Source organism: Sorex araneus, chromosome X (genome assembly GCF_027595985.1).
Source record: "Sorex araneus isolate mSorAra2 chromosome X, mSorAra2.pri, whole genome shotgun sequence".
In the NCBI taxonomy this organism is placed as follows: Eukaryota; Metazoa; Chordata; class Mammalia; order Eulipotyphla; family Soricidae; genus Sorex; species Sorex araneus.
This window is the reverse complement of record NC_073313.1, coordinates 56,693,377-56,709,763: the sequence shown is the minus strand read 5'-3', so window position 1 is coordinate 56,709,763 and position 16,387 is coordinate 56,693,377. Positions and strand designations below refer to the sequence as shown.

General features: G+C 34.8%; 1 protein-coding gene across 1 annotated transcript in view; it reads left to right on the top strand.

Moving 5' to 3' along the window:
• The window catches only part of FAM120C (family with sequence similarity 120C), a 432,369-nt gene that overhangs the window by 233,983 nt on the left and 181,999 nt on the right, over nt 1-16,387 (top strand). The window contains exon 22 of the mRNA XM_055123233.1: nt 3,171-3,373. Coding sequence (XP_054979208.1) covers nt 3,171-3,373 — 203 coding nt within the window. The remainder of the gene's footprint in view (nt 1-3,170; nt 3,374-16,387) is intronic.

The window sequence follows — 16,387 nt, the reverse complement described above, 5'->3', positions numbered from 1 at the left end:
CTATGGGACTTCTCTTGTGCATGAGGTTCAGACCGAGCGGCCGGAAAGCGGTCTGGAGCATTGCAGCAGTTGGGTAGTTGTGGTTGGCCAATGAAGAATTTATCTGGTGCAACTGGGTGGATCTTATGGGTGTGACCCCTGGATCACCGGAGATTGGTGTTAGCAGGCAAAGGATCTCTGTTCCCGGGTCCCGTTGAGCCTGGTTCTGTGGGACTTCACTCGTGTGTGAGGCTCCCCCAATTTCTCATATTATCTTTTTTCCTGTATTTTTTATAATTAAAAAAGCACCATAGGGGTCAGTATGATAGTACAAGTCAGGCACGTGGCTTAGGCACCCCGTATGGTTCCCTGAGCACTGCCAGGAGTGATCTCTGAGCCCAGAGCCAAGAGTGAGTTCTGAACACTGCCAGATGTAGCTCAAATCTTACTCCCGCTTTAAAAAAATTTAAATTAGAAGTACTATAATAAATGCATTTTGTTTTACATTAAAATTTTACATTAAATCCCTGTAAATATTATTTTCTTGTATAAGTTTCATAACTTTATATCCTAAAATTTAATTTAACTCACTCTGTAATTTTGGGCTAGTATTATCATCCAGAGGAATTGAAATTCTGAATTTTTTCTATGCCAGTGATATAGTAATTGTGTATAATAGCTTAAATAGTTTAAAGACTGTGTGATAATTAGATTTGGAAACTTTCTACCATCTTTCCATCTGTATTTGATTTCTTCAGTCTATTTGATATTATCTACTGCAGATCTCAGGAGGCTCATCAGACTATCTGCATTCTTCTTTCTGTTCTTGTATACATACATATCTTCTATCTTTAACAAACAAAAATACTGGTTTAAAGATTAAATTAGATTCTACTTTTCTGAATCTAGTTGAAATTGAGTATAGCATATTGAAAACAAGGTTCTTGTATAGATCCAGAATTCTATGTCTGAATGTATTGCTTGTTACAGATAACTAAATTTACGTTTTCTGGAGCCTCATTTCTCCAGTATAAAACAAGTTAGTCAAACAATGTTGTGGTGGATGTGGGGGAAAGGGGATCTTAATTCACTGCTGGTGTTAATGTTGACTGATCTAGCCTTTTTGGAAAACAATATGTCACTCCTCAAAAAGGTAGGAATTTAACTTTCATATGACCCAGTAATTCCATTTTTGGACCTCTACTTCAAGGGCCTAAAAACTCTATTCAGGAAAGACATTTTCCTGCCTATGTTCATTGCAGCACTAATCACAGTAACTAAAGTCTGAACACAACCCAAGTGTCCACAAATAGATTAATGGATAAAGAAACTGATATATATATATGCATATATGTATGCAGTGGAATACTACTTGACTATAAGAAAAGATGAGTAGGGACCAGAGAGTTAGTTCAGTGGGTAAGTTCCTTACCTTACACATGGCTGTCTTGAATTCAATCCCTGGTAGCCCATATGTTCCTCTTACCACTACCAAGAGTGATTCCTAAGAGAGCATGACTGCATGTAGCCTTAAAACAAAGAGAAAAAAAGAATATTGAAGTGTACAATTTGCTGTTATGTAGATATATCTGGAAAGTATTGTGCTAAATGAACTTAGAAGGAGAGAAAAAGAACAGAATGATATCTCTCATTTGAAGGATATGAAAAAGCAAAGTAGGGGTACAACAAATGCCCAAATGCAAAAGAAACCAAGAGCTTATCTTCACTAGAAAGTATACTATGAAGGGTAAGAGGTGGGATTAGGATGGAGGGGATACTGGGACAGTTGCTGGAGGAAAGTGAGCGCGGGGAGAGAGTGGTACTGGATTGTGTATGCTTTAAACCCTGTAATTAACAATGTTGTAAACTATGGTGACTAAAATAAAAATTTAATAATTAATTTAAAGCTGGGAATGTGACTTAGTGTTGAAGCACATGGCTTGCATATATGAGCTGTTGGGTTCTGGTTCCAATATATAATACACATACATTCACATTAAGAAAAAGAAATAAAACACATTTTGGATAATATTTAGAAGTTTTTTATACTTTTAAAAAAAATATTGAATCACCGTGAGATAGTTACAAGCTTTCATGTTTGAGTTACAATCACACAATGTTTAAACACCCATCCCTCCACCAGTGCACATTCTGCACCACCAATATCCCCAGTATACCCCTCTCCGGGAATATTGTCTGCTATGGAGGCAGGGGGAGGGTGGGAGTTTTTATACTTTTAACAGTGTGAAATTTTAAAATTTGGGGGCAGAAGGACAGTACAGCCGGTAGAGCATTTGCCTTGCATGTGACTGACCTGATCCCTGGCACTTCCAGAACCCATGAAGAGTGATCCATAAGTACAGAACCAGGTGTAAGCCCTGATCACCACCAGATGTGGCCTCAAAATAAAACAAAAATATTTATTTTGTGGAGTGGACCAACCTGGTGGTACACAGGAGATGTTCCTGGTTTTACTTATGAGTAACCCCTGGCAGTGCCCAGAATTGAACCTAGTCAGACACATGTAATATAAGTACCTTAAATCCTGTACTATCTCACCAGCACCCCAATCTGTGAATTTTGTTTGTTTGCTGGCCATACTTTGGGGTGCTCAGGGCTTATTCCTGGCAATGCTTGGGGGACCATATGTAGTGCCAGGGACCAAACTGGGATCATCTATGTGTAAGGTAAGCACCATAACCCCTGTACTATGTTTTCCTCTGTGATTTTTTAATTTTTTTTCATTGAATCACCATGAGACTCACAGTTGTAAAGTTGTTCATGACTGGGTTTCAGTCATACAATATTCCAAAACCCATACCTCCACCAGTGTACATTTCCCCATTTCCCACTACTAATGACAGTGATTGTTTTTTAAACTATTCTAAGAATTTTTCTGATGTAACTGATTAGGGTTGCCACTAATTTTGCTGCAAATACTATGTTATACTTGTTTTATACCTAAGGTGACTTACAATGCAACTTTCTATTCAAATAAGAAGTAACATCTAAGAGAAAAGGAGTCCAACTAGTAATTAATTCCAGTGTTACAGCTTTAAAAGAAGATTGCCCAGAAAACCTCAAATTTCTGGTTACTATGTCTGTATACCATGAGTTTTACTATCAATCTCATTGTTGGCAAAATAAATTTTAATTCATTTTTATAGTTTCCTGTTTTTTTTTTCTTTTAGATTCACTGTGTGTAGAGAGTAATGCAATATCATGCCAGCAGTCTACAGCTAGTAAAAAAGGGATGTTCACCGATGATTTACACAAACTGGTGGATGACTGGACCAAGGAAGCAGTAGGCAATTCTCTTATAAAGCCAAGTTTAAACCAACTTAAGCAGAGTCAACACAAACTGGAGACAGACAATTGGAATAAAATATGTGAAGTAAGTTATATTCTATCCTCTTTATCTTGGAGAATTAAGACAATAAAATTGACTATTTTTGGCCTGTGATTGTAGTTAATATGAGAGACTGATTTGATAGCATAGACTTTTATCTTTGTTTCGATTCTTTTTGTCTTTGGTCTTTCAGACCAGAGGTTAAGGAAGCTTTTATGGGGAAGGGGCTAATTAGTAAATAGTTTCAATCAATTCTATTTTAACTCTTAAACTTTGTAATAATTTGAAATCAAGTATATCTGATACATTAAATGTGAGTTTGTTCCATTTAAAAATTATTTGCAAAAGAAGGCGGTGACCCCTGTCTTCAGTCATTGAGTTTGGAAGGAACCAACAAACATTAAAACAGAAATTAACAAGTCAGAGAGATAGTTCAAGGGATAGTGCTCTTGCTTTACACTGGTCCACCAAAATAATTCACCAAGCATTGCCAAGGGTGACTCCTGAACACAGAGCCAGGAATAACCCTGAGCACTGCCATATGTGCTCCCCCCTAAAAAAAAAGTAAAATAAGTTGCATAAAACAGAAAGTATCTTTAGTGAGGATTAATTCAGTCAGTGATTGCAAGAGTATATGAAAAATTTCTTTTGTGGAAAAGTCATCTCATGTCAGTTAGAGCAAATAAGATGTCTTATTTGTACAACATGAAAAATAATTTTAAAGTTTAGCTAGAATATTATCAAAATCATATTTTGATTTGTTGTTTTAGGTCTTTACCCAGCAAATTTTCAGGACTATTCCTGGTACAGTGTTGGGGGGTGGGCAGAGATGGTCACTACCACTGATGCTCAGGGACTATGTGGTACTGAGGATCAAACCCAGGGCTGCAGCCTTCAAAGCATGCACAGCGGCCCTTTGAGCTATCTTTCCAGTCCTATTAAAGACATCTTCTGTTTGTATATGTGATTTCTAGTAATTGCATATGGCCTTAGATGTACAAGCACTTAAAGTGTAGAAAGGTGTTCACAATACATTCTTCAATAGGAAGGAGGCTGGCTTATAGAATATCTATGGAAAATGTTATGCATAATGTATGTATACATGGATAGAAATATGGAAAGGTATTAACAATTTGCCAAATGGTAGGATTTGGGTATTATTTTATTGAAACTTTTGTGTGTAGGTATTACTTTTGCATAGTATGAATAAATCTATTTATTTAGTGTGAATCAAGGCTTAAAATATGAACCCTCATAATTGACAGATATATATGTATATATATGACCGTGTTATATTAGTGTACATATGTGTGCATGTATGTGTTTATATATGTACCTACTGCATACAGTTTAGTAATATAAATAGGAAAATACAGTCATTGTTTATATTGAATTAAAATTTTTAAATGAATTTTCCAAACTAGTAAGCAGTATATCTGTCTAGGGGCTACATATTTCTCTTCTAGTATCAATTTATAAACAAATGGTATCACAATTGTAAAGACCAACAGAGCCAAATTTTAAGGCAAAAGATTTTGTGCTATCCTAAAGTTCTGTGAGTACTGTGTGAATGGAGGCTTTTGTTGATTACTAGGAATGTGGTTTATTGCAGTATTAAAGGGGATGTTTGGAGGAACAAAGTTGAATAGAAAATGGAGTATAAATAAAAGTTCTGGCTGGTCTGTCTTTCCAGGCCCCAAAGGTTAAGATTTTTTAGTAGACTCGAGTTCCAATGTCAGCTCAATTTACAGTATTATGACCTTAGTTAAGTCATTTGTGCCTCAGTTTCATGGCTTTCAGCAAAAACAAGGACTGGAGATAGTACAAGGTGCTTGACTTGTGTGCAGGCTACTTGGTTTCAATACCTGGCACTCCCTATAGTTCCTTAAGCCCCACCAACTGTGATCCTTAAGAGAAGATCTAGGAGTTAGCCCTGAGCACCACTGGGTGTGCCCCAAAAACTCAAAAATAAATTAATGAAGTAGAGATAATACCTACCTTATAGAATTGCTATGAAGTAACACCTAGCACATAGTAGATACCCTATATATGGAAAGTATTTTTGCGTTTTTAAATTCAGTTGATTATATCTTTGTGTGAATAACTATCTCACTATCTAATGTTATTGTGTGTTAAATTTATTAGATTTAAATTTATTAGAAATTTTTATCACAGTTATGTCTCACTACTACTGTGTGCTAAGTCATCTGCCAGGCATTGGATTTGATGAACAAAAACAAGTATGTTCCTTATTATCATAGAACTTATACTCAGATGGGTCAGCTGGGCATTAGTAGACTTTTCAAATAAATATGAAATTGAAACTTTAATAAGGAGTACAAAAGTTATTGGCTATTGTAGTTAGAGAAATTTGATTTAGTAAGGGAAAGTCAAAATCTTCACTGAAAAAGTTATGATAAAGAGATAGATCTAAAGTATTTTAACAAGGTGAAAAGTGGAAGTGATATAACAAACAGAAAAACAGAAATAGCATATGTAAAACCCCTGTATTCGTTGTATTGATTAGGATTCTGTGGTTTACAATACCATTAATTATGGTTTCGCATGCATATAATTCCAGGACTTGTAAGTAGAATCTTAAAAAGGTGATGATTATGGTCTTTATTTTAAGATGGATTGCCATGATCAGATTTGCTTTTTGAAATTATTAGTCTAATTTGGAGTAAGAAGAAAAAATTACTGGTGTTAAAGGGTAGATATTGGTAATTAAGAGTCACAGTAGTCTAGGTAGGTAAATATAGATAAAGGGAAGTGAACAGATAACAAACAAAAATATTTGAGATAAAATAAGTCTTAGGGATGTATTGGATATATAGCAGAAGGCAGAGTCTAATTATTTGAACTGTATATATAACCAACATTGTGATGCATAGCTATTGCAATGGGGGTATAAATAAGCATGTAGTATATTTTGATAGAGAAAGAGTCTATGTTTGCTTTTGGTTATTGAAGTCTGAAATGCCTTTGAGATACCTATAAGAAGATTAAACATACAAAGGCAATTGCCAAAAAATAATATTTTCTCTTTGGAAAATAAAATCACTTTGTTATTATTTGTAAAATAAGTATGTTTATTATAAAATTTAATTCAGAAAAGTTCAAAGTTTACAATACTAATAATTCTGTTTATGGATACATGGATATAGTCATTAAAATATGTCCAGACCATATGTACTATTTTAAATGAGAATGATTTATTTATAACAAAACTTATATGAAAATAATATTGTTGAACTTCAAATGTCTTTTTCTTTACCTCAAGAGAGATTGTCATTTACAGTGAGTCATTCTTTTTATTTTATTTTTTGCTTTTTGGGTCACACCTGGCAATACTCAGGGGTTATTCCTGGCTCTGCACTCAGGAATTAACCCTGGCGGTGCTCAGTGGGACCAAATGGGATACCAGGGATCAAACTCTGGTTGGCCACGTGCAAGGCAAATGCCCTACCCTCTGTGCTATGGCTCCAGCCCCCTTGATTCATTCTTGACTCAAGCTAAAAGCTTTATCCCAACTGTAGTTTGAAACTTTAGTGAAAATTTTGTTGAAATGTTTTGAGTTTGACCAGTTCCTGTGTAGATCAATTAAGCATTTGAAATTGATACCAAGAATTCTTCTTTAAGGTAGAATTATTTGCTTCCATTAGATTTCTTTTCCCATACGTTTAAAACTTCAGCAATGTTTATACATATGCATACTCCCAACATGATATGCTAAGAAATGTCATGCAGAAATATTTTCTCATTACTAAAAAAATTAATTGAACTAAGTAAATTCCAAAAAGTAGAACAGAAATGCCAAAATTTGAGTTAGTGAGTAGGAGGTTAGGAAGGTAACATTTACTAAGCACCTGGTTCTTTACCCTATGCCATATTAAATCATGCTTCTCTGAATTCAAAGCATTATGTGGCAAAATGATCTGACACAGTATGAGAGAATGCCCTTGACTAGATCAAGGAAATAACAGTAGAAAATAGTGTTAGCATTAGGAAGAGGTTCTAAAATGTAAAGTTTAGCCTTGGAGTTAGCCAGAATTGTTTTCAAAACTTTGCCTTATTGTGAATTTGCTAAGTTTTGTTGGTATTAGCAAATTTATGCTTCTATTTCTTCATCTAAAATGTCTACATTGCAGTGAAATCATAAATATGAAATCAAGTAAGGTTTAAAACTATTCTTAGTGCACATAAACATTGTTGCTATGGTAGCCACTTAGTGAAATGGGAGTTGTAAGCCAAAATGAATAGGAAGGCATATAGATGGCTAAAAGCATCTACCAAGCAAACTGATCTTTTGTTTTCATTTTTGTTTTTGTTAGAATACTCCATCTGCTATGGGCTACACATCAACATGGATTTCTTCTCTGTCCCAAATCCGTGGAGCTGTCCCATCCTCTTTGCCACAAGGACTCCCACTCACGTCATTTCCTGGGTCATTATCATCATATGGAATGTCCCATGTTTGTCAATATAATGCTGTAGTGGGGGCAGGGTATCCAGTACAATGGGTAGGACTTTCAGGAACACCTCAACAATCTGTAGTAATTGCTCCCCAATCTGGGGGACCGTTCCAACCAGGGATGAATATGCAGGCATTTCCAGGTTCACCGTTGCAGAATCCGTCCACAATCCCTCCTGGTCCCAAATGAATCAGTATAGATGAATAAAGGGGAGGTTTTTTTCAGGACACCTAAGATATTAAACTTTTTTCTTGGTTCCTGCCATATTTTCCCTTATTTGTACTTACTTTCCACTGTATTTTTTTTTGTTCCAGTGTGACATTTGATATAGATCATTATTCTGTAGACCTGTGCAGTTTTTACATAGGATATTGCACACAGAATGTTTTTCACTTCAAATCCTATCCTCTTTGATACTTGATTTTTAAGAACCATTCTGAATGCTTTAATGAGCTCGGCTTGAACATTATCAATTTCTGGACATTTTTCATGCATTGCTGAAAAGTCCCTCCCCCCTTTCTTGTGCTGCTATTTGCAGTTAGATGCTTTTCTTTAAAATATATAAAAACTATTTAAACTGCTATTTCCCAAACATGGATGAAGTGAGACCCTCCAACACCTGGAGTCCTATAGGATTTTCCATACCTTTATCTTAGGTTTACCTTTTATAGAGGGCATAGTAACTTGCTGCAGGAGATGTTTTAGTGTATAAAATTAGAATAACATTGTCAACAAGTATAAAACATGAGCCCTTTTTAATGTGATTTTCTTCCCGTCGTCACAGCAATAGGAGGAGTGAAGCCTTGTTATAGGTGAGGCGGAGAGAAAGAAAAAACAGAACTGTAACAGTTCCTTGATTCTGCAGATACTGTAGCTGCCTTAGGATTTGATAATAATTCAAAGCAGCTATCTCCTTGTTTCTCATTTGCACACTATGTTGTTTTTGAGCATATGAGAGGCATTGGTTTGGCTTGCATTCTTTTTGCAAGGGACATATTGCAGCTGATATGAATCTCATTTGGGGGTATATTTGTATTTCTAACAGAGGATTCAAGTTATACATCTATTGATCCATTTGTCTGAGGTAAAATTTACTTGACACACTAGGTTTTGTAAGTTTTGAGACTTACACATGAAACACTGGCTTTACAGGGTTCTAAGAGATGTGGGGTTATACACTGTCCTGCAGTGAGAAAGTAGACCCTCGCAGGATACTATTTAAGTTGTCCTTAGATTTAATTATTTTGTTTTTTTTATAATTTCTTGTTAGTACCTATAGCGTCTTAGATTACTTTTAGATGTTACATGATTTTTTGCATCCTCTTTAGATTTTGAGAGAGATCACTGTCAAGTTGCACTTTACTGGGTTTTATACAGTTTTAGGAGAAAGAGAGGCAATGTCAAATATATACTTTTGGTTTTTGAGATTAATATAATAATATCACAAAGTCTTGTTTCAGAATTACCTAATGCTCATTCTGTGAAACTCAATTAATTTCTTAAATTGCATTTACTAATTACCACATAGCATTGTAGTACTGTAGCACTGTCGTCCCATTGTTCATCGATTTGCTCGAGCGGGCACCAGTAATGTCTCCATTGTGAGAATTGTTACTGGTTTTGGCATAGTGAATATGCCACAGGGAGCTTGCCAGGCTCTGCCGTGTGGGTGGAATATTCTCGGTAGCTTGCCGGGCTCTCCGAGAGGGATAGAGGAATCGAGCCTGGGTCAGCCATGTGCAAGGCAAATTCCCTACCTGCTGTGCTATCACTCCAGCCAATTACCACATATACATATTAAAAGTACTTCTTACTCTGAAGATTTCAAAGTCTTTTCTACAACATTACCTAAGAAATGAGTTCTTTCTACTAGATAACATTCCAAATTATCAACCAATATTTGTTAACAATTTTTCTTTTCTTTTCTAAAAATTATATCCTATGAACTTATCAGGTGAGGTAAAATTAATGGGCATACCTTTTTTTTTATAATTCCCATTCAAGTTTTTGATTACATATTACAGGGTACAACAAAAATTTTGAGGATCACGTGCTATCCAATAGATCATTTAATCAACCTAATTGGGGTCAAAATTAAATGTAATTTTATTTTTTTAAATTTAATTGGCATACTTTTTGAGCACAATCTACCTGTAACACTTAGTATCCTTTTCCAAGAAATGTGTTTTTGATTATTTATCTGAGAATCACATGCATCATCATGAAGGTTCTGTTACTATTATTTGGATCGTCTAGGGAAGCATTTTGAGAATTGCTGTTGATAAAAATCCACAGTTTCTTTCAGAAAACATACTCTGGTTCAAATGAAGCTAAATCTTATGTACAGATTCTTCAAATTTCTTATACAGTATTGATTTGCAAGTTGGAAGTGATTTTAGGACATTAGTGTAATGCAAACATTTGCATTGCTGTGTTTTCCATGTGAACAAATACAATATACCTAAAATCCACAATTCTTTAAAATTGCCTGTGTTTCATGAAAAGAAATTTGAAATTTGATTAATTACAAAAGACAACTCAGAGAGTGAAACTAATGTAGGTTTTTGGATGCCTTTTTTTGCCACAATATTTTAAATTCATCTGTGTACCCCAAGATGAAAAACAGCTCCATTGGATGACATGCACAACTACATTAAATAATGGCTACTTTGCATCATAGGTCTCACATTTAACCATTACTCTTGTTTATATATGGTCTTGGTTGCCTGCAGATTTTTGCAGTGCCTTGTAATATTTAGAATCTTTTCAGATTTTTTTGCTGGAAAGAAAATAGCCTTCTAAAGCTTGAAGATGATGAATACAGTATACTGCTGTCTCCATGCTGACTGCAGTAGTTGGGTTAACATATATGTTATATATACATTATGTATATGTAGCATGTAGAATTAAAAATACAGAAAAAAGTGAGTTGTGCTGAAAAGAATAAAACAGTGTTATTAACATAACTGTGGATTTTTGTTTAAGTTATTTTTCCCTTTAAACGTTTGATTCAGATTATAGCCACTTGGACTGTAAATATTGACTAGCTTTCTATCTTGGGGGTTTTGCATTATTTAGCAATTTTGCTACATCATATGCTGTTTTCATCCTTACTGAGGTACTTCTCCTTCCCAGAATAATTGAGGTAAAGCTCAAAATTCCCTTCTTAACAAAGAGCCTATTATATAAAAAAGGGCCTTCTACCCATTTTTTAAAAACCACACAAACCTGCCCTTTTCATTTTCCTTCTTGTAGAAGAGAAAAAGCTTGTAACAAATTATTTACTTGTAAAGTTTATTTGGAGTGTAGTCTGTTTGTCCAGCCATAATGTTTACTTCTCAAAGTGCAAGTCTGATATAGTACTGTATCTCCATATGTGGCAATGTGAGCATTTCATCATGAAGTGTCTGCTGCTATGTTTGTGAAGGTCGGTATAACATCATAAGAATATGAAACCAGTGTTGGTGTAAATTTAATGAAGAAAACCCTATGTATATTTGTAGCAGTCCTGAATCTCTATTTAAGGTAATTTGCTGTAATATTACAAATACCCATTCTGTTTTTCATTCTTTTCTTGCCAATGTTTTATCGAGCATGAATTCTAATGGTTTGGCAGCAAAGTTATCTGTGAACGTTTAAAAAGCACTTTTCTTCTGTGATTTTTGGATTGTGGAGTGTTATGTACATTATGATGGGATGTATCATTTTAGAACTCCAGATCTGATCCCAGCCCAGTTTCTTTTATTTATCTACCTCGTTTTCAGTGCTCTTTTGAGGTACATAAGTAAACACTGCCTGTGAGACTTGCTTTTTTTGCCTTGATTCTCAGTATTCTTTCAGGTTATAAATCTGGCCTGCCTCCTTGTCCCACTGCTAACTATGAGTTTGATATGAGAGAGACCATAAATATTTTATCAATCTGGGTTTAAGTGACAAGAGTTTTGTGCCTCTAAGAATTAAATTTTGGCAATTTGGAGATAGAAAGCAGGAAAACCAATCCAGCTGGTGATATTATAGAACATAGTTGTAGGAGTTATCTGTAAAACAAATGTTAAGAAAGTACCTAAATTAGACTGTCTAGTGCCTGTATTTTGCATCTTTTATTAGAGATGCATTTCTCATCTTAGTGCCTAAAGGGCTATGGGTTAAAATTGCTTTAATTGCCACAGTGAAACATTTGACAAATCCTACAACAATGGCCTATCATTCAGCATATTAGCATATTGTTAGATATTTGCAGTGATATTTTGTTACCTTGAAATGGCTGTATGCTTTTAGTTTAAATATAGATGGGGATAACTATCTAATCTCTAAAGTTTATTTCTTGGTGAGATTGTTTATTTAATATGTAAAGTTAGTTTCTTCTTTGCAGTCCATGTCATTAAAATAATGCATTCCTTTTTCCCCCCAAGAAAACTCAGCAAATATTTGTAAAGCACAGGTTTCTTGATTAACATATTTACTGTGTAACACTACAGTGTATTTAATGTTAGTAAATACTTTATTTTAAGACTCTTGCACAAGTATCTTTCTGAGGTTCATTTACTATTGCTTTGGGATTTTGTTATTTAATCTTTAATTTGGTTGAGAAAGAAATGAGATATTTGAGATGGCATCGCAGGACATTTTGTTTATACATAGACTGTTTTTTCCAGACAGTAGTTTATTGGGGTCTTACCCACAAAGGGAACCAGAAAGGAAGGGGTGCAAAATTTAAAAAGACATTGATTTTATAAATGTAACTTCTGAAATTAATTTTTTTAACCTATCTGGACTATAACACTTAAACTTGATAAAATCCTGTGAAGTAAATTAGTATGATTTTTTTCTCATAATACTAAATGCTTCCAGGTTACCCTGGAAATAGTTTTAATATGTGAAAAATGAACACAAACATCTGTCAGCTTTCTTCACAGCCAACATAGTTCAAGACCTAGATTAATAACTGGTTTTTACTGAAGTTATTTTCAACTGAGGCAGCTAGAAGACTGCCAATCACCAGCCCCCATTCTGGAAGCTCTTCTTTTTATTGAAAAAAACAACATAAAGGCTAAAAGTCAAGCAAAAAGGGAAGAAACTGGGCCCAGAAAAAAATGTGCCAGTGTAAAATATGCTCCTAAATGTGTACTTGTCATCCTTCAAGCTTTTTTTAAAACGTAGCATTTCTTTCCTACTCTCATTTAAATTTTTCAGATTGAGGTTTGTGGTTTCAAACATACCTCAACAGAAAGTGACTGATTAGAAAGTTCAGTTGTTCAAGGTCTCATGCTCAATCACTTAAAACTATAATTTGTTTGACATGAATATTAAGCATGTAGGCCAAGTGCAGCATGGGAGCCACTCAGGAAGTTTATGCAATTAATAAACTTTCATGCATAATTTACTATGAAGTATGCAGCATTTCAGCCACTTCTCTACACTTAACATTTAACTGTATATGTGAACTCTCCTTTCTTAATTGGGGAATGTAGCATTATATAGAATGTTGTTGAATTTAATTTTAATCCTTGACATTAATTGTTTCTGGATTTTTCTTTTATTTTCAGTAAAGCAAGTGATCTGCCTTTTAGCAGTTGTCTAATTTTGGTTCTTTGAAAGTGTGATTTTTATTTCATTTGTATACAACCATTGTAAGTATTTTATTTCCTGGAGATTTTGTTTTGAAACAGAAAATAAAAGCTGTGTTAAAATGAGTATGTTATCTTATTAAAACACTGTCATAATCACTGCAATAATTTGGTTCTTCATTTATTAAATATAATTTAGCAGACTTAAAATATTTGATCCTGTGGATTATACTGACTGAAGTATCTAACTAAGCTTACCTGCACTTGTAAATGGGTATTAATTGCAGTAGTTACTGTGGTATACTTAGTTCCTACTATATTAGATAGGCTCTTAAACCAGGGTCTCCCATGTGCAAAGCAACTAACTCTGTGATATTTTTGACTCTGTCACACACAAATATATTTTTAAATATTTTTATTTAGTTAAAGAACTGTGATTTACAAGGTTATTGATAGTTAAGTTTTAGGCAACATCAATCCTGCTACCAGTGTCAGCTTCCCTCCACTAGTGTTCCCACACTCTATCTCCTCTTCCCCCTTTCCCACTCCCCGGTCTGCCACCTTGACACATTACAAAGTTTGGTTGCAGTTTACATCTCATGTTTTCAGAGTTGTTGAATTTGTGCTTTGGATATTAGCCATATCACTCTTCAACATTACAATATAATATATTGGTTTTATTACCAGTATAACCGAAGCCCCAATCCCTATTCTCCCATTGCTTCCCTCTCTCATCTTCCTATCCCTTTGATTTATTTCCTCTGCCTGTGTCTCCCCTAAACTCAAGAGTCAAAGATGATCTAGGCATTCCCTTTAAATATATTACACTTACTCATCCAATTATTATATATACTACATAGATAAATGAGATTATCCTGACACACAAATCTATTAAGCTAGTTCTGTTTCTCTCTCCACTTTCCCATGCGAATTTGAATATCAGAGATATTTTTTTAAATTACCACATTCATGTATCTAATTAAGTGTTGAAACCTGCATTCAGACTCAGGTTCATTTCTAACTCCGAAGCTCATCGGTAACACCCTAATCCACATTGTAATATGTAATATATAAAAAATAACCCAAAGAACATTGCAATAAGCTTTTTATTTCTCTCATTCCTTTTTTTTTAAGTTCCATGATTTGAACCTAGGTCTCAAATTTTACAAACCATATGCTTTATTCTGAGCTCATTCCTACTCTGCTCTCTATATCCATCTTTCATGGTATTATAGGCTGTGCTTATTTTTTATCATCAAAAGTATATGCTCATGACACAATTGAGGATTCAATATGTATCTTTTGTACAAACATTAAGAAGCATTTCCTTTTATATCAATAGTGCTTATGGATCACGTTCAGAAAAAAAGTGCATTTGGAAATCTCTATTTGGTATCTTTCATTTACTAAACTAGACTTGACAGGAAACCTCAAATAAGGTTAGGGTCACTTGTCATCTGATAAAGTTTAGATAAAATAATAATATATATGGTTATGCAGATAGCACTGGAGTCAGAGGAAGAGGACTATCAAATACTCAAGATTATATGAGAATTTTAAATGTTTTGAAAATCCATTACCTTGAATAATTGACCCAAATGGCTTATGTATGAGAAGGTACAGGAAAAAGCATGAGTTTGGGGCTTCTTAGTTCAAACCTCAATTTTTTTTCATTTTTTAAAATGAGTTGATTGTACTAAATGATATATAAAGGCAACTACCCCTGTTTCTAATTTGCAACTTGTACACCTTGTTAGATGTCTTTGATGACTTTCACACTTAAATCAGGTTGGTTTAGCCATTATTCTTAGAAAAGTAATATAGATTGCTTTGGAGTCACGCAGTCCTGAATTTTTATTCTAGATTTGTAAACTTGGAAAAATTGCTTAGCTTTTCAGTATCAAGTCCCATAATTTTTAAAAACTTTGTTTGAACACCATGACTTACAAAGTTATTCACAATACAGTTGTTTCAGGTATTCAATATTCCAACACCAGTCCTGCTTCCATTGTGAATATATCCACCAATATATCTGGCTTCTAATTCACCTCCACCCAAGCCCTGTTGTAATTGTTTGTTACAACATATATCTCATGTTGTTAAAGTGATAGCCTGAGGATTTACTGAGATGTTAGGTGTAAGTTGAGCTTCTGTATCATTGTTTTCACTCATTGACTTTAGTGTGCTTCTACTCAATTTTCCCATCTAATCTTGTTTCTCTTGGACTGTCAGCTCTGTGAAGTTGGGATTTGTCTGTGTCTTTCTGAAAAATCAGTCCTAAAGCTGGATCATTTTTCTGGCCTCATTGTGTTTATTTTTAAATAAGGATAATTGCTCAATGGGTTTGGTTTAAGACAAAATGGAAGACAAATAAATGTGACTGCACATTTCCTGGGCTTTGGAACCGGGATTTGAACCACAGATGTCTCTCTGGCCTCTCAAAGATTAGTCCTGAAGTTAGGCTATTTCTCTGGCAGTGGCAGGAGCCGGATGTGGGCGGATGTAATGCTGGGCCTTAGGCAGAGCAGGGACTCCATCCATCTGGGGTCCAGAGATACTGACTCCAGTTGCGGCCTGGCCTTCCTAGGATAACTCAGTTGTCTGTGTCTCTCTGAAATCAGTCCTGATGCTGGATCATTTTTCTAGCCTCATTTTCCTTATTTTTAGGGAAGGATATTGCTCTGTGAACTTAGTTTAAGACAAAATGGAAGACATAAAAAGGGTTTTACATGTAGCTTTCACATATTGCTAGGTTTGCTCAAAAAATAGTAAATTTTTCTGAATGGAATTTTAGGAGAAGAAACACTTGACAACTACATTCAACCAGTGGGTCAGTGTGAGGCCTGCTGTTGGGAGATACTAGGAATTGACCTTAAAGTTCTGTAGTGATGTATTATAACATGAGGTTCAAAAGTAAAAGGGTTTTTTGGGGGGTTGAGCCACATCGATGATGGTTGGGGATTGGAAGGCATATGGGATATCCGGGTTGCCAATGAACAAGGCAAGCACTCTATCTC